The sequence below is a fragment of the Schistocerca piceifrons genome, chromosome 1, assembly GCF_021461385.2.
Source record: "Schistocerca piceifrons isolate TAMUIC-IGC-003096 chromosome 1, iqSchPice1.1, whole genome shotgun sequence".
Taxonomy (NCBI): domain Eukaryota; kingdom Metazoa; phylum Arthropoda; class Insecta; order Orthoptera; family Acrididae; genus Schistocerca; species Schistocerca piceifrons.
This window is the reverse complement of record NC_060138.1, coordinates 888,608,679-888,633,903: the sequence shown is the minus strand read 5'-3', so window position 1 is coordinate 888,633,903 and position 25,225 is coordinate 888,608,679. Positions and strand designations below refer to the sequence as shown.

Below are 25,225 nucleotides of genomic sequence, written 5' to 3'. Positions count from 1 at the left end.
AGGTGCTCAATAAACTTATATGGAAGATGTTTCATATTACAGTAACGGAAGAGGAAATGTTTAAGCGATTACAGATATCAGAAGTTTAGTAGCCTTTAACTTTCCATTTATGAGAACTGTTTAAATGCGCTTTACTACCCACCACCTTGCAGACATGGCGTATTAAAACAGCAGGTCAACTAGAAATGCCTCAGTTCACTATATGCACACTGCAAAGTGACAGGAAGACGAACGAAAAACACTCATGATCACACCTGTTGCGCCATTGGCTCGTGATGCTGTTATAATTCTGAAATCATTTGAGCTGAAGGCATTTCATCTCCCTCCTCATATATTTCAGCCTTAACGCAATATTTAATCTTAAGGCATTTCACCTCCTTCCTATTTTTTTCAGCCTTAACGCAATGTTTAATCTTTTGACATACTACTTTACGTTTGGAGGCACGTTATCATTATTCTCAGGCCTCCTGATAACTTCCTTTCGATCAGAGATATTCTGGAAAAGCGCTAGAATGAGTAGTTTCAGACACTGGTTTCTGAACATGAAGAAATCATACAACTTGTGTATATAGTTCACAATACAACTTTCGTAGTTTGTGTTTTGAGCTTAGCGTAAGTAGTCCAGATCTGTGAGCGGTAAGTCATCAATATTCCTAGATACACACGCACGGAAAAAAATCGCAACACTAAAAAGGAATTGTGAGACATAAACTTAAGTTGGTTGGCTTCTTTCTGCAGCTTAAAGATGATGTCTGTTCAGATTTCGTGCTAGTCGGTTAAGAGCGGCACTAGTAGTGCCACTATGAGGATACAAATCAGGTTTGCTTGAAATACACTATGTTACGGCCGTGGTAGTTGGTTACTTTTGAGACTGGACGTAGTGAGTTATTGTTAGTCAAGCATGCTTCTAAGGCGACGAAGACGCCACTACTGACGCGTCATTGATTTTGAACGATATCGTGTAATAGGGCTACGAGAATCTAAACGTTCCTTCCGCGATATTGCAGAAAGACTTGGCAGGAATGTAGCCGTTGCACATGACTGCTGGCAGTGGTGGTCACGAGAAAGTACCGTCGTAAGAAGACCGGACTCTGGACGGCCACGTGGAACTACGAAGAGGGAAGGCCATCGTGTTCGGCGTATGGCTCTGGTGCATCGTACTGCGTCTGCAGCAGCAATCTGAACAGCAGTTGGCACCACAGTGATACAACCAACTATTACAAATCAGTTACTTCAAAGACAGCTCGCCAGACGCTCTGTAGCGTGCATTCCACTGACCCCAAACCACCGCCGTTTTTGACCTGAGCAGTATCAAGCGATGGGTCATTGGAGGGCTGGGTGGAGGTCTGTTGTGCTTCCTGATGAAAGTTGGTTCTGCCTGGGTGCCATGATTGTTGTGGATTGATTAGAAGGAGACCAGTTTAGGGCCTGCAAAAACCTGTCTGTGTGTTAGGCACAATGGACCTTGTAATGGTTCTTTATTTGCGAAACCATTACCACCCGCCAACCCAATTTTTCGATACCGTAGATTAATGAATATTTCTCTACGTAATGTCTCATATTTTTCACTCTATTCAAATTTGGTTTCATTTTTATATGTAGGTACGTCGATATTTTGAGATGTTGAAATCGATATAATATCTAGTGTGAGTATCTTCGTACTTATTGTTATCTTTGAGGCTGGCTTGTGACTTCTGGAGCGGAAGCGTACAGAGTAGTCAAGTTTTTGTGTTGAATATGAACATTCTTGGCTTTGTGTTGGAAATGAGTCAGAGTTGTGGACAATGAAAAATGTGAGTTTTATTAAGAGCAGTAACGGCTGCGAAAGTGTATGCTGAAGTAATGTTTTGAACATGCGAAAATATAAATAGTTTAAAAAATGTGAATTTCTGTGAAAAGTGAGTGTGAAGAACAATTTTCAAGTGACCATTGTTTAAAAAAAAGTATGAAGCACATTCCAACGAAACACATAAATCATCAAATTAATCCTGAAAGATTGTCTTCGTAAGTTCTTCAAGTCGGTGTAATTAATATCCGAGTGCCTTTCGCACCAACAGCGATAGTCATGCTACCTAGAAAACAATTTTAATTACGAGCCAAAGCCAGAGCGAGATCGTCGTTGGATTGCAAATGCAAGATAAGTGTTATTATTGTTAATTTTCTTCATTGACTGTAATCAATTGATGTAGCAATACCTGCCACATTAAACACCTTTTAGTTGCGCAATAAAAAGGTCATACTTTGAGTGAGCGACGTGATAATTTTTTAACTTATTAACTGTTAGTGGAAGTATTGTTATAACCTACACCTGGATTCACGGTCTGGGCTGAGATTTCGTGTGACTGCAAGAGCACTCTTATATTGATCCCACACACCTTCACTGCATAACTGGACGTCAGTATGGTGATTCGACCTGTCGTGCTGCCATTCAAGAACAGCGTTCCAGGGGATGTTTTTAAACGGGACAACGCTCGCCCACATACCGCCTTAGTAACTCAACATATTCTACAGAGTATCAGAATACCATCGGACAACAACTCCAGCGTCATCCACAAGCAACATTAACCGTCCCTGTACCGACCGACCAAGAGCAACAGGTATGGAACTTCATCCTACGAACTGACATGCGGCACCTGTATAGCACAATGCATGCACTTCTGCGTGCTCACATTCAACGTTGCAATGTCATATCTCGAGCATACCTTAACATGTGATATTTCAATGTTAATCGCAAAAATATGTTGCCTAGACAAATGTACTCATGAAATTTATTTACTCTAATTATTTTTGGTGTTCCGATTTTTTTCCTTAGTGGATACGTCATGAGCGATTTTATTGCTTCATTTCTCTCTGGTATCTGTTCTCGATATATATAACAGATAGTTAAGAAAACGAAGAAACATGTTTTGCACGTATTATGAAAATACGTACGAAATATTAATGTCTTGAGCATTGTCTGTACATCATCAGTATGTCCACGCTACATTTTTTTCTACTTCGAAAAAATGTCTTATTTATTTAAATTAGAAATGTACGTTGCAGAGTTAGGTATCATTTCCTGTACCTACGTTCCAGCTAGCTCAACCATGTGAAGAAATGGCCCTCCAATGTCGCTGGAGGGGGAAGTCCTGCAAATGCAAGGAGCTGTTCAGACGCCGGAAAACTGACGCCGGATACTGCTGCTCTTTCAACTACGAGAGGTTAGTTTCTCCAAAAGCTTGATCATGGACTTCTGAAATAAATGTTTGACATCTCGATTAGTTCAAATTGTAGCCTGGAGGTAAAACATTCAAAAGCCTGGTGACTTATCGCTTTTGTCAGTACGCTCTGACATATTCTAAAAATTCGAAGAAAGAAGCTAGAGATGGATAATTTTGAATGGTAGTCTTTAAATGATCCCTTACTGAATTAAGAAAAAATGTTGGCTTCATGCGTTTCCGATTATATGGAACATTTTCTGACTATACCTACGTTTTTTTATATTTCTTATTCATAAAATATTCCCCTGAAATACTCCTAGGAGACGTGTACATCACCTTCAACAGAAAACAGTCATCCGAGTAAAAGCTGTAATATCACTGAGATAGATCCTGATTGCAGAACGGATGAACTGCAGATTTTGAGAAACATTTTAGCTTTTATATGTAAGGGTACTTATGAAGTACCAGAATCTCTGAAATCTATATTAAGCGTATTTCAGAAAGTGTGCACATTTAAAATATCCTAGCATGTATAGTATCACTTCATAGCCTTTGGCGAAAGATAGCTTATGGTCCCTATGGATGATAACAAACTAGGACTGGACAACGATACGAAAAGGTATCGACGTATCATTGCTTTAAGGAAATTTACCAGTATTCGTCTAATTACTGGTGGCCACCCATATTCACGCTGAATGCGAGTCCAGTTTTACACCACCTCACTTTCTGTTCGTACCGTCATTATTTCATCATTTTTTTTTTTTTTTTTTGCCTTTATCCCACTTCAACGCAGGTTCGGCCGTATTACTATGGGCTTGGCGCTGTTAGTGTCAGAGGGTGGCCGGATGCCCTTCCTGTCGACACCCCTTACCTCCCAGGACAGGATTAGTGTACCCCAGCTGTCCGCGTCCAGTGTAAGCCATGAAAGAGCGCGAACGTTTTCAAGTGTCTGGGAGGCGAGTAGCTGAGGCGGAACGTGAGGACCAGCCCAGTAATCACCTAGAGAGATGTGGAAAACCTCCTAAAAATCACATCCAGGCTAGCCGGTACTCCGGCCCTCGTCGGTAATGCTCTGGGCAGGTTCCATCCAGGACCGGCGCGGCCTACCCGGGTACAGGACAGCAGCGCATTAGAGCTCTCGGCTAACCTGGAGGGTTACTTGCTGTTCGTACAGTAGCAGTAGTTTATTCATCCGTGGATCACTGTGACAGGTATGTTTGCCGTGTCACGATATTACAATGTAAGAACAACAAAGTATCGTAATCCATACATACAGACATTTAATACTTACAGAGGTTTCTTTTTTACAGGGATGGTACAAATGCTCGGCCGTCGCTTTACAGTAGGAAACATCCCAGCATTTGCCTGAAGTAATTCAGGCAAAACACGGAAAAGCTAAATCCAATTGGCTGGATGAGGACTGAAGCGGTCAGTGTGTTTGAGGAGAGACTTTCATATAATTGACCGAAAATGTCAGCTTTTTGTCTGTCTTTTGTTTATTATTGGAACTCATGGACAATCATTTCCCAACGTTTCAATGATGGAATCGTACCAGAAGTCCCTGAAAAATAATTTGTGCGAGATTGAGGATTTCTTGGTAGGAAGGTCACAGCAAGTAACTTTGAATGGAGTGACAGTGACAGATTGTAATGTGTATACTCTTTTCAGCAATGGCTGCATATTATGCAGCAGAACTACTTACTCTGATGGGAAGAAACTATGACTTGTAACAGACCCAGTAATGACGCAAGCAACTCATTGACAAATGCTGTCTAACTTCGGTAGGAGAAAAAATTTAGCAACACACGCTAACGCTAAAATGCACAATGGAAAATATCAGGCACAGCTTTAGTAATTGAAGTTCATTGATCATGAATATCACTCACCAGATTCTAGCAATACTAAGAGTATAGCAGTGAGCAACTTGTAGTTTATCTCTCTAGAATAGGGCTGTAGGCCTCTTACAGTAATCATTATAGTTCAATTCGACGCACTGAATATCTTCTCGTAATACGATTTAAAGCCAGTTGAATAATATAGCTGTTTGAAAGATCTGAATGTTCGTTTTTAGACACAGCGAGGTAATACTCTATTCGAGGTAGTTTGTAATATATGAACAAATATTCTTTTGCAGGATCATGCACAGCCTTTCTCCGACAAGCATGTGTTGTAAAGACCTACTTTTTTAGCTGAAAATGCATGCATCGAAAAGTAGTTGCGAATTGTGAAACGTAGGGGATGCTACTTGTGAAATTAAGTATTCAATCAAAGTCGTTAAGTGCAAACAACAGCATCTCGTAGCCCTTAATAATGAAATAGAGGTCGACAAAGATTATGAAAATGTGTACTTAAAAACCTAGTAATTCATCATGAATTTGTCCACCCCCGATAGTTGAGTGGTTAGCGCGACAGAATGTCAATCCTAAGGGCCCGGGTTCGATTCCGGGCTGGGTCGGAGATCTTCTCCGCTCAGGGACTGGGTGATGTAATGTCCAAATCATCATTATTTCATCCCCATCGACGCGCAAGTCACCGAAGTGGCGTCAGATCGAAAGACTTGCACCCGGCGAAATGGTCTACTCGACGGGAGGCCCTAGTCACACTACATTTACATTTTATCAGGAATTTGAAGTGAGGAATATTATCTGAATTTAAATCATATAATTGGTTCAAAACCGAATGAACATAATAGCAAGTGGTCCCCGGTCATCACAAAGACCCGTGAAACAGAAGTCGAATGTAACAGCATCACGTGAACTCAATTCCATATACGACACAAAGAAAATCTTTGAATCAAATACGCTGATGAAAAGAGTGGCTGAACTGACGGCACAGTTTTGTAACCAGACTCGTACCTACTGACTACACAAAGACACAAATCGTTTGCAACACTGCATGGATAAGTATATGTTCACTTACACAATTAACAGCAAGTTTATCAACACGAATGAACAGTTTCAGTTCTTCAGTCAGCCAAGGCGTAGGTTTCCCTCTTAGTTTTCTGGTCTTCGGGCGGGCATACTCGTCATATAGTTGAGTAAGTTTGTTAGTAAATCCTTGAAGTTTTTCGTTTATGTCTGAGAAAGGAATAGAAGACGTTCCCAAATTGTTTTTTGCGCCTCAGTTTCAAGTTCGGATAACTTAATAAGTTTGAAGTCTCGGTGTGTAGTCAACTGTAATTTCTTTCTGGGACATTCTAGCAAGTAAATCATGAGAATTATGTCGTGGACAGACATGCTAATTGCAGATATTTGCGAGATACGAACTGCTGTTTTGGGGTATTTCGTTGCAAATATATGTATGATAGTGTGGCTATTGTCCATATTATGGGTAGGAACAAGCTGAAGTAGCGATACGTTTGAACAAGAAAGCATCCGCTTAAATTGAACACTGAAAGGAATATTGTATAGAAATTTTTTTGCTAATGTCACCAGCCATAATTATGGGCCCTTATGCCGATTAGAGACTTCTAACAGCAGTCTCCAAGCAGGCGCATCCACCTAGTTCAGAAGGTTTGTAGAAGATATATATTAGGCTTTTCTCTTCAGGGATTTGATTTTTATAAAAATATATTCCATTTGTTTACCTTTATTGTTGCTGGATTTCTCAATATTGTTCCTCGAAAGGAACGCCGTCTTCCCTCCAGGGATTCGCGAAGCACCTGTGCAACGGTTGCGTATTGATCAAACCTATTGGTAACAAATCTAGCAGCCTGCCTTTGAATTGCTTCGATATCTCCCTTTACTCTGACCTGGTGGCGATAACAAACACTCCAGCAGTACTCAAGAATGGGTCGCACTGGTGTTCTGTAGGCGGTCTCCTTTACAGATGAACCACACTTCTTTAAAATTCTCCCAATACACTCAATTCTCCCAATAAAATAAGGTCGACTATTCTCCTGTCCAACTGCAACCCTTACATACTCGTTGGAATTCATATTGCTTTACAGGGTTACGCTTAAATTTTTAGTCGACGTGACTCTGTCAAGCACCCTTTCAATAGTGATGTACTCGAACATTAAGGGATTGTTTTTCCTTCTCATCTGCACTAATTTTCATCCGTCTACACTTAGAGATAGCTGCCATTCATTACATTAACTAGAAATTTTATTAACAATAAGTCCTCTTGTATCCTCCTAGTCACTCATCATCGACGACACCTTTACATACACCGCAGCATCATCAACAAACAGCCGCAAATTCTTGCTTACCTTGTCCGTCAGATCATTTTTGTATGTGGACAACAGTAGCGAACTTATAACACTTCCCTGGGGTGCTCCTGATAATAGCCTTGACTCTAATCAACACACCCTGTCGAGGACAACATCTTCGAGCTACTCGCATATCTGGAAACCTATTCCGTACGCTCGTAGCTTCGTTAACGGTCCACATTGAGGCGCCGTGTCAGACGCTTACCGTAAATCTAGGAACATGGAATCTTCATCCACGGTTCGCAGGATCTGATGTAAAAAACAAAGAGCAAGCTGAATTTCGTACGAGTGATACTCTTTAAAGCTGTAGAGAGAAGCTTTTCGTTTCAAGGAAATTTATTGTTTTCGAACTGATAAAATGTTCAAGAAATCTGCAGAAGACCACAGTTATGGCTTATTTCTCCAGCTAAGCAATGACCGTAAGACAACGGAAGAGATTTTTAACACAGGAGACAAAATTATGATTGAAAAATATCAAGGACTCCTCCTTTGTTTCCCAGAATCCATATCACACTCCAGAGCAAGAATAGCAAAAAGCAGTTCTCAGTTTAGCCATTTCATTTACCTTCTGCCGGTAAAATTAGTTTTCTTTAACAAAAAAAAAGAGGAAACTGATCACTGGGAACTTCTTTTAGAGACTTGAAGTCTTGTTTTCGCCAGATGAGACGCCGTGGTCCAGTGGAGAGTTGTCTGCAGCACAGACACAGAAGATACAGCTGCTTAGCACCCGATCTGTAAGAACCTGTCTGAAGTATGAAGCCAGAGGCCTAAACAGATGCAACACTGACTCCCCTACACTTCTAGTTTGTATCTGGCCAGGGACTGGCCGGCTATGGACCAAAACGTTAGGTGGAGTGAAAGTAGACTCTTATGAAGGACCTATTCAAAGATAGACGTGACAAAAGGACACGTCCACAGGTGTAAGTATATATGTACCGAGCGAGGTGGCGTACTGGTTCCTACACTGCACTGGACTCGCATTCGCTTGGACGACGGTTCATATCCACGCCGGCCATCCACACTGAGGTTCTCCGTGACTCTCATAAACTTTCCCTACTCTTGAAACTAACCGATGTTCTCCGTCTCTCTTGACTTCGCTGTCGACGGGACCCTGAAGCCACAAAATTTCTTCCTTCCTTCCGTCCAGGTACTTGCAAGTATCCTTCCACAAGAAAAGACCAAACTAAAAAAACTAAACTCCTTCCGTACAGACCGTGGAAGGCCCAACGGTACCGACAGGCCGCCGTGTCATCGGCGCCAATAGATGCAGATATGGAGGGACATGTCGTCATCACACCTCTCTTCCGGCGGTGTCAGTTTACGAGACCGGTAAGAAAAGACCACCCTACGATAAAAACATTTTTGGCGAGCGTATATGTACTTCTTTAACCATGGTAAATAAAAGCGGTACGCAGCAATTGTGAAGGTAGTTGTAAAATAATTCTTTTGACAAGAAGAAGAAGCATTCCTGGCTGATGGGATGGATGGACACACCCATAGAATTATTTCATAGTGCTGGGAGAGGGAGCTACCTAGTGTTGCACATCACTGCGAGAGTCCAGTGTAGACGCTTCACGGTAGAGACTTGGATGCTAGCCTTGAGGAGACAGATCGGAAGCCGCTAACGTCTTTGCTTCCTTAAGTCACTGCGTCTAACGCTGGAGATCTGCCACAGCTTTGGCAGCCAGCAAACATGTCACCGCCATCGCTGCCTGCATCCTTATTGTATGCTGCCTGTCAATGTGCCTTACCCTTTATCATGAGCGCACAGCTCCAGAAAGTTCCCATTGCCAACGTTTTGTATAAACCACCTGATAATGAGACTCACAAATGCTCTTCCGTTATAGTCAGCCCGCCGAAGTTCCAGTTGTCTCTGGGAACTAGTCGGTACTAAGAAAACATGTTAACGATGCTAAGAGGTTTTCGTCAATGTGTTAGGCGTATTAATGTTTTACCATTTTAATCATATTGAAGGAAAAATATCAGTTATTGTCAACAATGATTTGTAAAGGACAACCAAAGTTAACAGCCGTGATCAAAATACATTTTCTGGAAATAAATGTTTGTGACGTAATCTGCTTACTTCCCGATAGCTGGCACACTTAATCCGTTTGTTTATTATTACGAGAGAGATTCAGAAATGATCTACACTTTTCGTCCTGCAGTGTATTTAGAAAAAATGGTGATCCTACATGTACGTTATTCTTCAAGGTATTCTCCTTTCTTTTCAATTCCCTTGATCCAGCGATCCGCAGCCTTTCTTATTACCGCACATCTGGGGAGAAACGTCGACCTCGTAAATTACCCTTGAACCACTCAGACAAGTGAAAGTTGGAGCCAGCGAGCTCTGAGCTGCAGATAAGGTGTTCCGGCAGCTCAAAACCCAATTTCTTTATGCTTTCAACGGTGTGATGAGCCGAGTGCGGTCGTACATTGTCAATCAACAGCAACACTTTTTATTTATTTATTTTTACAACTGACTTCCACGTTTGGCGCGAATTGCTGCATTTAGCTTTTTTCCTATAATTCACTGTAACTCTCTTTGCCATGCTCTCTTCCAGAATGATCTCATTTGCGTCCCAAAAAATTGTTGGCATAAAGTTTCCTGCCGATGGCTTCTTGTGTCTCTACTTCATATTCTTGCTCATAGTGATGAAAAGACGTTTCATCGCTGGGGACTACCCGCGTTAAAAATTAGTCGCCTTCCCTGTTGAAACAATAGAGCAAGCCTTGGCAGCAGATAAAGAAATGAAGTGAGCGTTTGGCATCGTTGGGCAGGAGGCCCTATCCGGGGAAGGTCGGCCGCCAAGTGCAAGTCTTATTGCAGTCAGCCCGACATTGGCCGACTTCATGAGGATGACATGATGATGAGAACAGCACAACACCCAGTCCCCGAGCGGAGAAAATCTCCAACCCGGCCTGGAATCGAATGGCTCTGAGCACAATGGGACTTAACATCTGAGGTCATCAGTCCCCTAGAACTTAGAACTACTTAAACCTAACTAACCCAAGGACATCACACACATCCATGCTCGAGGCAGGATTCGAACCTGCGACCGTAGCGGTCGCGCGGCTCCAGACTGAAGCGCCTAGAACCGCTTGGCCATACCAGCCGGCCGGGGAATCGAACCCGGGCCCGCTTGCATCAGAGGCGAGCTCGTTACAACCCAGCTAAGCAGGTGGGCCCTTAGTAGCAGATATCAACGAGTCTGAGTTCTTCAATAAGCTGTGTCAGTACCTATAGCGCAGAAACTATATCAAAGTCAAGTTCAACGTGGATGAGCTGATAGGCTGAACTATGACTGACGTCCAACCAAGACGCTACAAAAGCGATGGTATCTCGCTCTTCTGCTTAAACCATTTCTTCAGTTGCTGAAACTTTTCGACTTTGATGAACGTTGGCGTGTGCTCCACTCCCTTTTCGTGTGTCACACCGTCTGGCCACTTTCAACATCTCGATCCACAGATAAACATTTTCACATGGAACTACACTGAACCCGTATTGTGCTGAAAGTCTACAATGAATCTTTCCGGCCATAGAAATGGAATCACCGGTCGTTGATCCTCCTTGGCGCAAACTGCTGGCGGAGCAGACATATTGACGCTGTCACTGACGGGACGCAGCTGAATTGGTAGGGGTTGAATGGTGGGTACATGTCCACAGTGGTACCAGCTGTAAGAGCGTATGCGCAGACGGTAGTCCAAGAATTTTAACTCCACAAGTGTACGCCGGCGCTAATCTGGCCCTAGAGATTTTTATTTATTACTACGCGTGGGCCACCTCACATACACAACCAGTTACCAGCAAAGTGAATCTAATATTGAGTGAGACCTAGCAGAAGACTGATGTTTCGATATGTGAGGCACTATTGTCTAATTAATTTGACGGAAATATTTTTTAAATGGTCACTGTGACCCCGGAGGACATATTCTGTAACTACTTTTTCGTTGAGTGTGAAATACATTAATGTGAAAACGGCACGAAGAAATGACTTTTTACTAATGGAAGTACTGTTAGAATAGTTCAATCATAAAATTGACGTTAAGTGACTTTCCTTTCCAGCAGCAGTTATGGACAAGGCCAAAACTAATCAGTCTGCCGACAGCGATGAAGAAAATACAGCCGTCCACGAAAAGAATGGTCATTGTTGCAACACAACTCTCCCTAACAGAAGATTCTGGCCAGCTGCCGGTAACATTGTAGTCCATACTCTAGGAGTCTGGAACTAATGAATGAATGGATTTGTAGATAATTGAGAAGATATCGAAATATTTGTATAATATGTACATTTCATTACATTTGTATCCAAATGACTTTCAAGTTCAATCACTGAAAACTTACATGCCGATGTTTTCTTTGTCTCGAATTTTAGATGCATGCATGCTAATGTTGATTGAAAAAAAATGTGACAAAGGTGAAATAAAATGCGTTTAGTATATGAGAATCCAGTTTCATTAGAAAATGTTCAATATTCAGCCAATTTCTAAAGCATGTAATTGAGGTTCACAGTGACCTGGTGTACAGGTCGTGTAACAATTTTAGAGATGTACACTATTAGGGTTAAGTGTGTGATATGAAGAAAGTATAGTAATTTTTTACTCGTCCTCATAGCTTGCAGATGCTATACACAAGTGCAATTACACAATATGAATAAATGTAACCTTTATTGATCAAAAAATTGGTGCCCTTGGTTGGTCCAGCAATTTCTGTAACGTACTGCTCAGGTCCTTGGGCCCGACCAGCGTGCGCACGAACGCTGCCGGCCTGCTGTCGGGTGTGACGGTGCTACTGGACCCCCAGCTGGAGGACTACCAGGCGGCCACCTTCTCCTTCTATGGCTTCCAGGTGCTGGTGCACTCGCCGGTCGAGTTCCCCGACGTCATCGCCAGGGGACACATCGTGAAGCCCGCGTCGGAGGCGTTCCTCCAGGTACTGGGCTTGGCCCGTAGACACCTTAAAGCGGCCGCACACGTCACTGCAAGCCTGACAAGGATGCTTGTGCAAGTATGCTTGAGCAAGCATGCTCAAATTCCTCGCACCTCAACACAGTTCCAGCATGCTCGCACAAGCATTAACTTCTTTGCCAGATAATGGCGAGTTTTGCCAGTCTTTGGCCTGTGTTAAAAAAAAAAAAATAGGGAGGGGGCGGGGGGGGGGGGGGCAGAGGACGTGAAATGGGATGGAGCAAAGAGTGTTTAAAGAAACTAAAACATCATTCCCATATTAACTATTCACGTTATATATGCTAACGAAACTGTCTCCTCATAGTATTGTTGGTTTTCTTCTCTCTTTCTCCATGTAATATTGTATTCTTTCACTTGACCTACATTGCAGTACAATCTCTGTAGAGAACGCAATTTAACAGCTCCAAATAAAAACTACATCAAATCAAATCACTGACAGATGCTTGCACATGCATCCCATGTAGGCTTTCACGGCCGGCGTCTTTATCAATAAACACTTCCGGGCTAAGTTGCCGTGGTCGATCTGTAGAAATTCTTCTGTCTGACGTTTCGTTCTCAACTACGGAGAACATCTTCCGAGGTGGGCGACGACTGGCTGCTAGGAGCTGGGGCCGCCGCTTATATGGAGATCGTAGAGGGTGCCACCACACGTCACATGCCCGCATCTCGTGGTCGTGTGGTAGCGTTCTCGCTTCCCACGCCCGGGTTCCCGGGTTCGATTCCCGGCGGGGTCAGGGATTTTCTCTGCCTCGTGATGGCTGGGTGTTGTGTGAAGTCCTTAGGTTAGTTAGGTTTAAGTAGTTCTAAGTTCTAGGGGACTGATGACCTAAGATGTTAAGTCCCATAGTGCTCAGAGCCATTTGAGAGCCAGCCACACGTCACATGGCGTCGATGTGTGGCTATCTCTGGCTATCGTCTGTTCTCTCGATTGCAGGCAATCGATTGTCATGTGATTGATACAACGTCGACCGCCATATATTGTTCAATTTTAATCCTTCTTCTTTACGGTTAAAATTGTATTGATGTTTGTGGATTTCAATTGCCTCTCTATACATACGTGTATAATGGTGCGACGTCCTCGCTAGCACTCAAACCAACACCCTAGGCAAAAGAGGGGGGGTCATAAAAACACTAGTGGATAGGGCCAATAATATTTGTGAACCAGGCTACTTACAAGAAGAACTAAATCATTTACGAATGGCTTTTCCGAAAAATGGTTATACGAAAACGAGATTAACCGAACACTTCACCCAAGTAGAAAAATGTCTAAAAATAGGAGACAGCAACAACCATCAGCTGGAAAAGTATTTCTTCCGTTCATACATAACATCTCTGATCGCATTGGAAAAGTACTAGCCAAGTTTCAGGTGGAGACTATTTTCAGACCTACTAAGAAAATTAGTGAATGCCTAAGATCAACAAAAGATGCTCATCACCCCCTAGCCACCCCAGGGGTATATAAAATTCCGTGCAGTTGTGGCAGGGTTTACATAGGAACTACAAAAAGCAGCATCAATACACGGTTGACGGAGCACAAAAGAAACTGTCGCTTGGGACATATCGACAAATCGGCAGTAGCGGAACATGTTTTTAAGGATGGAGATCACGAAATAAAATTTGGTGAGACAAGCGTGCTAGCGAGGACGTCACACTATTATACACGTATGTACAGAGAGGCAATTCAAATCCACAAACATCAATACAATTTTAATCGTAAAGAAGAAGGATTAAAATTGAACAATATATGGCGGTCGACGTTGCATCAATCACGTGACAATCGATTGCCTGCAATCAAGAGAACAGACGATAGCCAGAGATAGCTGCACATCGACGCCATGTGACGTGTGGTGGCGCCCTCTACGATCTCCATATAAGCGGCGGCCCCAGCTCCTAGCAGCCAGTCGTCGACTCACCTCGGAAGATGTTCTCCGTAGTTGAGAACGAAACGTCAGGGAGAAGAATTTCTACAGATCGACCACGGCAACTTAGCCCGGAAGTGTTTATTGATAAAGCTTGCACATGCCTCCATATTCTTGGCACACCAGCCTCAACTCTTACACCACCACTCATAATCGAAATTCGATCAACAATCAAGATGTTTGTACATTTCTGATGCCTGCGAAAATTTATCCTACACACCCTCCAGCACACTTGGACAAGCAGCCTTGTCAAGCATGCAATTACATGTGTGGCTGCCTTTTGGAAGCACTCACTTAACAGCGAATGACTCCTGTTGAGATACTGCAAAACATATGCACTGACAAACGTTCTTCGAAATGGACACCCGTGAAAGGAAATGTGGCTCGTTGGAGCTGATATTGGCACAGACATTTGTTAGAATTTTTTGAATGTATGTAATCCCTTTTCACATTACTTTTGTGCCATAGAACCGTTATCAGAACATGCACTGAATGTACCTTATGAGCGTCTTGATTAGTCACAGCTCACGTTATTAATGATTCGTGAATACAAAAACGTGTAGAATCGCCTTCACGGAACGCAGGTAAACTGTTAAAGTTAAAACAGGCCACAAAAAGAAAGGAGAGCAGAAAAAGGAAAAAGCTTTGGGAGGCTTTTTTGGAATCTAATAATTTATTTTTTTATGTTGAAGACGCATGATTAACATAAAGAATTCTATCTTATGCATCAATTTACGATTCTTGAAAACTGAACTTTGTACAGAACTTTACAGTATGCTTCAAAGTTGAAATTCTGCATTTTGTTTGAGCTACAAGACTAACATAACGCTCCAGCCATGATTTAAATACGTAATCTATTGCACTATTTTCAGAGATAAGAGAGAATTTAGTCCACAAAAATAAGAAGACAGCCTTACTTAAGACTTAACATATAAAATTCAAGGGAAAACACCAAATTCAACCATTTTGTTCACTTTCGGGAACAAGTCAATGGTGCCGCTGCCGTCTGAATGAAAAACTTCTTGTGTCACATGTTCTTTTGTGTTGTGCAGGACTATTACGTTGCAGCAATCAAAAATAGTTGGCCGTCATGGATGCACTCCAACGACCTTGATACCTACTTTCCATTTCTTTAATGGCTTGGTGAACCTCTCCCTGTGTTCTTCACTCACTGCCCCGAGGTTTTCTGGAAACTTGTGTGAATATGAGTGAAGGAAATGTACTTTCAGACTGATGTTGCATTGTAAGACTTTATATTTTTGCACCTTGTTATTCATGTGTCCACTTAGTTTAAATCTTTCTTATCTTACGAGAACTTAGGAGCCACTTCTTTCAAACCAATCCAAGCTCCCTTTCCCTGAAGAGTCATGCATTCTTGACAATTTCATATTTACTTAGTTCACTCGTTTGCGGCCCTACAAAATATACCCTCTTTGACATTGCCTCTGACAACGCAGGAAACTTGTTGTTTACGTATTTAAAACGATTGCCATTTTCGTGCAGTTCCTTTGTGAAGTTCTTCATCAGTCACAATTTAATATGCATTGTTGGTAGTAGAATATTCTGTGCTGTGACTAATCGAGTGGCTCACAAGGTACAATCAATGCATTTAGTTTTATTACACTTTCCCTAACGATGTTCTTCGATCCTAGAATCAATGTTTTTCTTTGAGGCCATCTCGTGTTGTCGAATGATTCTTTCTATCTGGGCTGTTCCATTCACAAATATAACATGGGTACTTGGTATAACACTGCTGTTGTCTTAAGAACACATACAAAACCTTTAAATCACCGCCGATAATCCATTGATGTTTACTCTAATTTAGATTTTCAAGTACGAGGTCCAGATCCTCGTGTGTCCCCTTGAGATGGACAGAGTGACCGACTGGGACTGAGGCTAGAAAGATGCGGCTTTGTAGCAACACGCCTTTTAAACTTGAAGAGCCTGCAGTAATCTCTCCTGTGTTCTGGTCCTAACTTGTTGATGAGGTTTGGAAGTCAAATACTAAAAATCTTCCTGTCTAAAATACTTTTCCAAGCGTTTCTCTCTGTGTCTGTAAGATGTTGCACTTGTTTCTGGAGCTAGTAAGTTCTTTTCTTTCACCCATGAAGCTAAAAGTTCTGAAGTATCGTGTGGGACATTTAAACCGTTTAGCTCATGCTGTATGGAATGCTGGGGCATGTCTTGAACACCAGTCAATCAGAATCTTCAGAAAGCTCATCTGATGTACAACATCATTCGGTATACAGTAGCTGAACGTTCTTAGGAGCGATACATCAGGACTGTGTGGGACAGGTCCTCAGGCAGACTCCAAATAAGAGCAAATCATTCCTGTTTTTTTTTTTTGTTTTTTTTAACTATTGAAGCCATTTGCTTTGCAAGATCAGAAGTGATATTCAGCCAGGCGGTTCTTTGGTGAACGCTACATCATTGTAACTCTAATACATCGGACTTTAATTTTTCCTTTCACCAGTTTCTTAACTCCACAACACAAACGCTACACACTCTGTGACTGCCCCATAATTTATCTTGATGCCCCAGTTTCACTGAAAAACAAGCATATTTACACTTTTAACAAATGACACTATGTTCTGTCTCTGTGTGGCGATCACAAAATGTCCACGAATGTAATAAAATATATCAGGCTTGTTCAGACACTTTCTCCTCTGTTAGAGTACAGCTCAACAAATAAACCAAAAGAAAGAAAATAGCGCGTTGGTCCAACTCTGGCCCTTATTCAGGCAGTTATTCGGCTTGGTACTGATTGATAGAGTAGTTGGATGTCCTCTTCATGGATATCGTGCCAAATTCCGTCCTATTGGTGTGTTAGATCGTCAAAATTCCGAGCTAGTTGGAAGGCCACTGCCCATAAGTCTCCAAAAGTTCTCAGCTGGATAGAATTCCGGCGACCTTGGTGGCCAATGTAGAGTTTGGAATGTGCGAAGACAAGCAGTAGAAATTCTCGTCTTGGGCGGGAGAACTAAATGTAAGCACAGGATGGCTTTCCAAGAAGGACGACAAAACGAGATGCAAAATGTCGTCGACGTACCGCTGTGCTGTAAGGATGAACACATGACAACCAAAGAGGTTCTGCTATGAGCAGAAGTGGCACCGCAGACCATCACTCCTGTCGGGCCGTATGGCGGGCAACAGTCAGGGTGGTATCACACCAGCGTCCAGGGCTTCTCCAGACACGTCTTCTCAGGTCACCGGGGCTCAGTCAGAAGCGGGACTCAAGACAAGTCTACTCCAGTCTATGAGATTCCAGGCCGACACTACTACAAACGGCCTTGTCGGTTTGCAGAGGTCAACGGCAGACGGCGCAAGAAGCGCCGTGAGCTCAGCCCCGTTTCTGTGAGCCGCCTGTTGATGATCTTTGTGGACACTAAAGCACCAGTTGTATGTCGTATCGACGATAATAAAGAATCCGGGGCCCTTAGTGTCTCTCTGACGACTGAGTAAGCAATTGATTATCATTTCAGCGCAACTGCACAACAAAGGTAGCAACAACGCCACCCGCATTCTGTATATTGGAAAGGATTATCCAGCACATTTGTAATCCAAAAACTGCATTTGAATGTTGGTTGTTTATGAGAAACGTCTACGAGCATGTTTTGTAATTCAATGACAGAATACAGGCCTAAAAAGACTGAGTTGCATTATTCTGCGATATTGCTGCTCGCATTGGACGGGATCCAATGTCGGACATGCGAATAAGAAATCGATGGGTTCAGGGGGGCCATACTCAACGGCATACAGGATCTGAACGGCCCCCTGTGAGAAGCAAGATGATTGTGTGGCCGCTCCCGCCGAAGTTCGAGTCCTCCCTCGGGCATAGGTGTGTGTGCTGTTCTTAGCATAAGTTAGTTTAAGTAGTGTGTAAGTCAAGAGACCGATGAGCTCAGAAGTTTGGCCCCTTAGCAATTCACACACGTTTGAACATTTGAGAACCAAGAAAAATTGTTTACTTGGCCATGTGTATCGAACAGTCATATCACACATCTTGAGGTAGGAGCAGAGATTTATTTATTTTAATTATTCATTCTTCAAATAAATAAATAAACGCCCACACGGACAGTTTGACGATGTTTGTAGCACCATAGCATGTCAGTATAACGACAATCATTGCCGCTTCCTTCGACGTGGCAGTAGAGTGGCACGCCGAGAATGGTGGTCCCAACGATTACGTAGGACACAAGACTTTCAACACGTTATCTTCTCAATGAACTTTTCCTCAAATGGAGGCTCCTAGGACCGGCCGCGGTGGCTGTGCGGTTCTAGGCGCTGCAGTCCGGAACCGCGGGACTGCTACGGTCGCAGGTTCGAATCCTGCCTCGGGCATGGATGTGTGTGATGTCCTTAGGTTAGTTAGGTTTAAGTAGTTCTAAGTTCTAGGGGACTGATGACCTAAGATGTTAAGTCCCATAGTGCTCAGAGCCATTTGAACCATTTTTGAGGCTTCTAGGAGAATGAAAGTTGCCAGATTTCATTCATTACCTTCATTATCCTCGTACAGACATACAATCTGGCATGATAGTATCCGATGCCATTGGGCTCTAGATCGTATGGCTGCTGACTTGGAAATCAGCAGTTACATTTCTGACATTTTAAGGACAGTGATTTTGCCCTATCTTCGAGGTTGTAGCGTCTCCTTTACTCGGGGTTCTGCCGTGAAAATATAAAATAGAAAATCTGATTGGGTTTTGAATTTTGGTGGTTTCAGTTACGGATAAGGCGGACTTCGTATTATTTATTGAGATAGTGCTGTAATTTGACCGTGCATTGCAGACCGGGTCGGCAACACTACAGAAAGCGACTGTACGGAAATAGCATCAGAAGCTAGTGGAAATTTACCTTATAATCTTGTTAGAAACACAGTACTAATTACAATATAGTCCTCATGGCTGTCCTCCTAATTCCCTTGTAGGACGACCCGCCTTTCACTTTTCTCCGTCTGTTGAAAACTTCTTCAAGTTGTCACTGTCATGATCAATTCACAAATTTGGCGATAACTACCTCGAATCACTATTGAAACAACCTCGCTTTGTAATATAATTTTAATTTCCACCCAAAAGCACATTCAACACAGCGCGGAAAAATACACGTGTTTCGTATCAAGACAAGAGAGAGAGAGTAATCCATTAGCTGTTAAAAACAAAACCTACGCCGAAGTAAAAAAAAATAAAAAATAAAATTATTTATAAAAATCGGTCGCTGGCGCAGCGTTCTTCTGCGTGCGCGATCGTGATTTATATCTTTGTATTGGCGGAGGCGCGGTAGTCAAAGTACCATTACAATGCCTCCTATACCGACACGCTCCGCAAGCGAGCGTGGCAGTATAGAAAGTTTACGTACATACATATATATGAGAAAATAGGAAATTTACATATTACAAAAAAATATTTCTGAGCGCAATGCTCTTTGCATATCAGTCTTCGTATACAGTCTTTTTGGTGTGTATCTTCTTTAGGAGTCGTAACATTAATGTCTTTGAACTGCGGCTTATTATCGTTGCTTAGCACAGCGTTTGAATTCAGTTCACATGATTCGTGTTTACAATGGAATTAATTCGAACAATAAATGTTTCTATTATATTGCTCCAGTGTCTTTAAACGTAGTATCGGCTTCTGAGTGTGTGCGTACTGCCTGGCTCTCTTGCGTGTGACTTGAAGAAAATCCAAAGTTTGTTCATTGTGTCAACACGAAATTGTGATCTCCAGCAGTCGAATTTTGATGGCGTCCACCGGGGTATAAATGGTCAATGAGGGCACAGGAAACACCTCACTGCCTACGACAGGTGATGAGCTTGTCCTTTACACCAACCTGAAGACCTGCCGGCTTCCACTACACCATACACTTCAAGGCATATTGACACTACGTAAATATTTCTTGACCAGTGTTCCACCACGTTGGTTTCTTCTTTGCATTTTCAGTTCCATTTATATGAATCATGTGCTACATGCACAAGTCCTTCGCAGTTCATTAACATCTCCTTAAAATACATTTCTTGATATAATAAGTACATAAATACACAAATATTTACAATTAATCATTACATGAGATATTTACATTGTTGTCATATAGTACATATACAGAATTAACTGAAAAATATAGTAAATTTTTACGTTACATTCAATATCATTGTGCTGACATGTGAATTACATTACATTCAGATTGAAATATACATTTTATTTATTTTATTTTTTAGCTCATTCTTTTTCCTTTCTTTCCTTTTTTTGTTCCTTTCCTTTTCGTTACACTTGCAACATTTTAAGATAATTGTGGCAACTCGCTAGAATATTCAACTTAAAATTCGTCTTGCCTCCTGGAATAAAATTTACACATATTTCAAGCTTCAAGACAGCCCTCTGTAGGAGGATAGGTTCATGGAATGGTTGCTAACTACTTCATAAATACTAGTAAAGTTATCTCCTACAGTGGACTACACAAAATAAAATATGATAGACAAAATACACGTTTACTTAATATAATGTAAAATTTCCTATATCTAATACCGTTTCTGAGTGTGGTGTCTCCACTACTGCTGTTTCTAAGAGTGGTACCCCTCTATTACCGTTTCTAAGAGTGGTGCCCCTCTAAATATCTTAGGATCCTACAAGTATGTACATCAGTGTGGTAAATATATATATATAAAAGAAACGACGTCAGAAAGCTTTGCGTGATCCTTCTGGGTCCATTCGCGATAAGTATATATATATATATATATATATATATATATATATAGTTCGAGTCAATCATGTTCCTATAAAATTTGTGTAGTTCATCTCCTTCCTTTCATGAGTATCAAGCAATATAAATAAATGTTGTACTTAATAAATAAATAAACCTTCTTAGATAATTGCTGCTGCATTCCATGCTGTATATCCATTCTGTATTTACCTTGTGGTACCTGTAAAATTCTATTCATAGATAAATATGTGTGTATGTCTCTCCATACTGTCAGATAATCACAAATTATATAATGTCAAATATTTCATCAATGTGTATAAATTTTTCTGAGGGAGGGATGAGAGTATGAGCCGCGACAGAGGACTGACGTTTTGTTTTCTCCTATCTATTTAATGGTGCATTAGTTCAGTACAGTAGATGAGCTTTAATAATGCCATTAGAGGACTGCTAAATATGTTCTCTTAAATAATTCTCCCAATTTGAAGTGTCAAGCCTACATAACTCCAAAAATTTCATTACAAGTTCCCATTAGATTAGTGTTAAAGTGTTATAGATTTAAATCTTCTGATATATTTTCAACAGTGGCTGCTGTACATAATTCTTTCCACATAAATCTATACTTTCACCTTTAGTTATAAGAATATATAAGACATCACATAAGTTATTATCTCAGGCATACCAATCTTTCAATAAATAATACTCTTTCCACTACTTTCATTCTGTGTTCCATGAGTACATGTGATATAGCGTTCAAATCTAGATTCTCTCCTTTCAACATATTCTCAATTACTCATAACATTCTCACCTATCCATTATTCATTCTTCACGAAATAACATACTTATTCCTCAGCATTTTATACATATATTTTCCTCTTATTCATCATCATTTACTTTTTTACTTCAACAATAATAATAATAATAATAATACCCTTTTCTCATCTTATATTCCATTTACCTCTCTCCATATTACTGTTTATCTTCTTATTAAACTAAAATTACATTCACTCATCTCATTCAGTCACTCACATCGCTCATATCATCATGCCTCTTAAAGAAAATATTTCTGTTCAGTTCTCTGCCTCCTCTAATGTGTATATGCCTCCTCTAATGTGTATATGCCTCAATAGCAACTCCTCTTATAACCAAATATCTAATTAGCTATTGGATGGTTCACATTGCTTTTTAGACTTACCTGCATTCATTAGATTGTAAGTATCTGTATAACTTCAATGTAGCCTCATCATAACTGTATATCATATTAATTATCTTCTTCTCATTAGCTAACATTTTACTGTATGTATTTTTTAAATGTCTGTGTGGATGTAGACCTCTGGGTTTATGTGTTAATAGATAGTCTAATGAATAACAGCCAGGATGTGGAATATTTGCAATTCGGTATGGTCCAGAATATAAGACCTGCCATTCCCTTTTTAAATGTTTCAGTTTTGTGGGTTTAGGAAGTGTTCTTAGTAAAACTAACTCATCAACTTGAAATGTTTGTGCTTTCCTGACACCTCTGTCATATTTCTGCTTTCTTTCCTTAGCTGTGTCACATAATGTTGTGTAAGCTTGTCTTACCTTTTCTTCTAAACTAACAGGATTTGTTGTTGCTGTAAATTTAGGTAGAGGGTCTGTCCATTCATTTCTTTCTGTTTCATCCATAATTAATTCGGTTGGTGTGTGTCCAGTAGAAATGTGAGTTAAATTGTTCACTATTTGTTCAAATGGTGCTAGGTATTCTACCCATTTTGTGTGCTTCTCTGGTGTGTGTGTGTTCTCATAAACTGTCCAAATTCTCGAAATGTTCTTTCTACCGGGTTTCCTGCCGCGTGAAATCTTGAAATTAAGATATGTTTAACATTCTGTTCTTCAATAAAAGTCTTCCATTTTAAACTGGTAAAATACGCTGCATTATCTGTGATCATAACTTCAGGTTTTCCTATTCTTACAAAATAATCTGTTAATAGACGTCTGGTAATAGCAGTGGTAGAAACTGAACGTAAAGCATATAATTTTAAATACTTTGTGAAAACATCTAACACAGCAAGGATGTATTTCATTCCTCCATGTGCTTGTGGATAGGGTCCTGCAATGTCTAAAGAAATTAGCTGTAATGGCCTCTTAGGTATGATTGGACGCAATTCATTCATGCTTGTGCGATTAGAATATTTGGCTTTCTGACATATGATGCATCTCCTAATATTCCTCAATACTCTTCGCCTTAAATTTGGAAAATAGTACTATAGTATAATCTTATCCGTACATTTGGTTACGCCATAGTGTCCCCAAGTTCTGTGTGTAAATAAAATAAAATCATCAACATGAGCTTCTGGTAAGCAAACACACCAATGCTGTGATTCAGGGTTTTGTCGGTGAAATAGTACTTCTTTGTGTAATGTGTAATATTTTTCAAGATGTGGGTCTGTTCCTGCACGTAATTTATTCTTTATCTGGATCCACCTGGGATTATTGTCCTGCAATATGGCTAACTTCCTGCACATGTTTTTGTAGTAAGGTGCAAATGTACCGTCATACATGAGTAAAATTTTGAAATCTGATGTTTGTTCTGTCTCATCTGAAAATTCTTGTAGGCCTTGTGGCAAACGAGATAGAGCATCGGCTATAATGTTCGATTCTCCTTTTATGTATATAATATCAAAATCATATTCTTGTAGTGGTGCACACCAGCGTGCAAGACGTGAATGTAATAACTTGCATGATAGCAGGAAAGAAAAAGCTTGATGATCAACATAAAGCTTAGTACGTTTTCCCCATATAAAGTAGCGAAACTTGCGAAATGCCCATACTATGGTAGGTGTTTCGCGTTCGGTCACTGATTATGACTTTTCGCATTCAGTGAGCGTGCGGCTAGCAAAACTGATAGGTTTGATGACTGTTTGTTCATTTTCTACATGAATTTAGAATAAAAATGCTCCGAGCCCATAGGAACTTGCATCTGTTACTAGGCAAAAGTCTGACGTCATGTCAGGATGACATAACAACGGTGCATTTACTAAAATATTCTCAATTGCTTCAAAATCTGTCTGACAGAACTCTGTCCATTTCCAAATATTATTTCTTTTGAGTAAAGATAGAAGATGTGGACTGTTAAGGAGATGGTAGGGTACAAATTTCCTGAAGAATGCAGATAGACCAAGAAAGGCTTTGAGTTGTTTACGATTCTGTGGGGATGGAAAATTCTTAATTGGATCAATTTTTCTTGAGTCTGGATAAATGCCTTCAGTTGATATGATGTGACCAAGGAATTTGATTTCTCTCCTCCCTAATTTCGTCTTTGATAAATTGATAGTGACACCTGCGTCAGAAAATTTATTCAGAAGTTGCTTCAAAAGATTAACATGTTCTTCCCAAGTAGTGGTGGCAGTGACAATGTCATCAACATAAACTGTGATTTGCGATAGCAATTGTGGTCCAAGAACAGCATCTAAGGCTTCAATAAATACTCCAGAACTCACTCGTAGACCAAAGGGTAGAACACAAAATTGATAACTACGTCCCTCACATAGAAATGCAGTGTATTTACGGCTGTTTTTATGGAGGTTCACCTGCCAAAACGATGAGCGGAGGTCGATATTGGTTAAATACTGTACATTATGAAATTTTAAAAGTTGTTCTTCCAAATTTATAGGTCGTGTGTTGATTGGAATTATGACTTTGTTAATTTCTCGTGCGTCCAGCACTAACCTTACACTACCATCCTCTTTATTAACTGCTAGAATCGGACTGCAATATGGTGAATGTGACCTTTCAATGATACCCCAAGCTTGCATTCTTTCAATCTCGTTCAAAACTGCGGGTTACTTTGACCAAGGAATATTATAATATGTTCTACAGTATGTTTTGTGTGGTTCAACATCCACCTCATAAGTATAGCCTCTAATAATTCCAGGTTTCTCCACAAATACCTCAGCAAATTGCTGCAACACTTCAAGTAGTTCAAGTTGTTGTTCCTTCGTCAGATATTCAGATTCTGTGCTTTTCACATACGAATCATTAGGTTTAATTCCCTGAGATACAGCTTCATTAAAAGTTAAATCACATATGTTTGTTGCTAGTGGATACACAAAATGTAACTGTTCAAACTTACCTTGTTTACTATTTAAGTTTTTACCCTCTGTTAACTCTATTGTCAGTTGTTGTTGGTTTACGGTTAAATGACATTTCCCTTTTCCTAAATCTATGATTGCTTGATATTCATTCAAAAAGTCAATTCCTAATAT

At 40.8% G+C, this 25,225-nt stretch overlaps 1 protein-coding gene across 1 annotated transcript in view; it reads left to right on the top strand.

Moving 5' to 3' along the window:
* Window positions 1–25,225, top strand: part of LOC124776401 (pickpocket protein 28-like) — a 117,342-nt gene that overhangs the window by 59,341 nt on the left and 32,776 nt on the right. Inside the window, exons 6-7 of the mRNA XM_047251382.1 lie at window positions 3,080–3,200; window positions 12,154–12,340. Coding sequence (XP_047107338.1) covers window positions 3,080–3,200; window positions 12,154–12,340 — 308 coding nt within the window. The remainder of the gene's footprint in view (window positions 1–3,079; window positions 3,201–12,153; window positions 12,341–25,225) is intronic.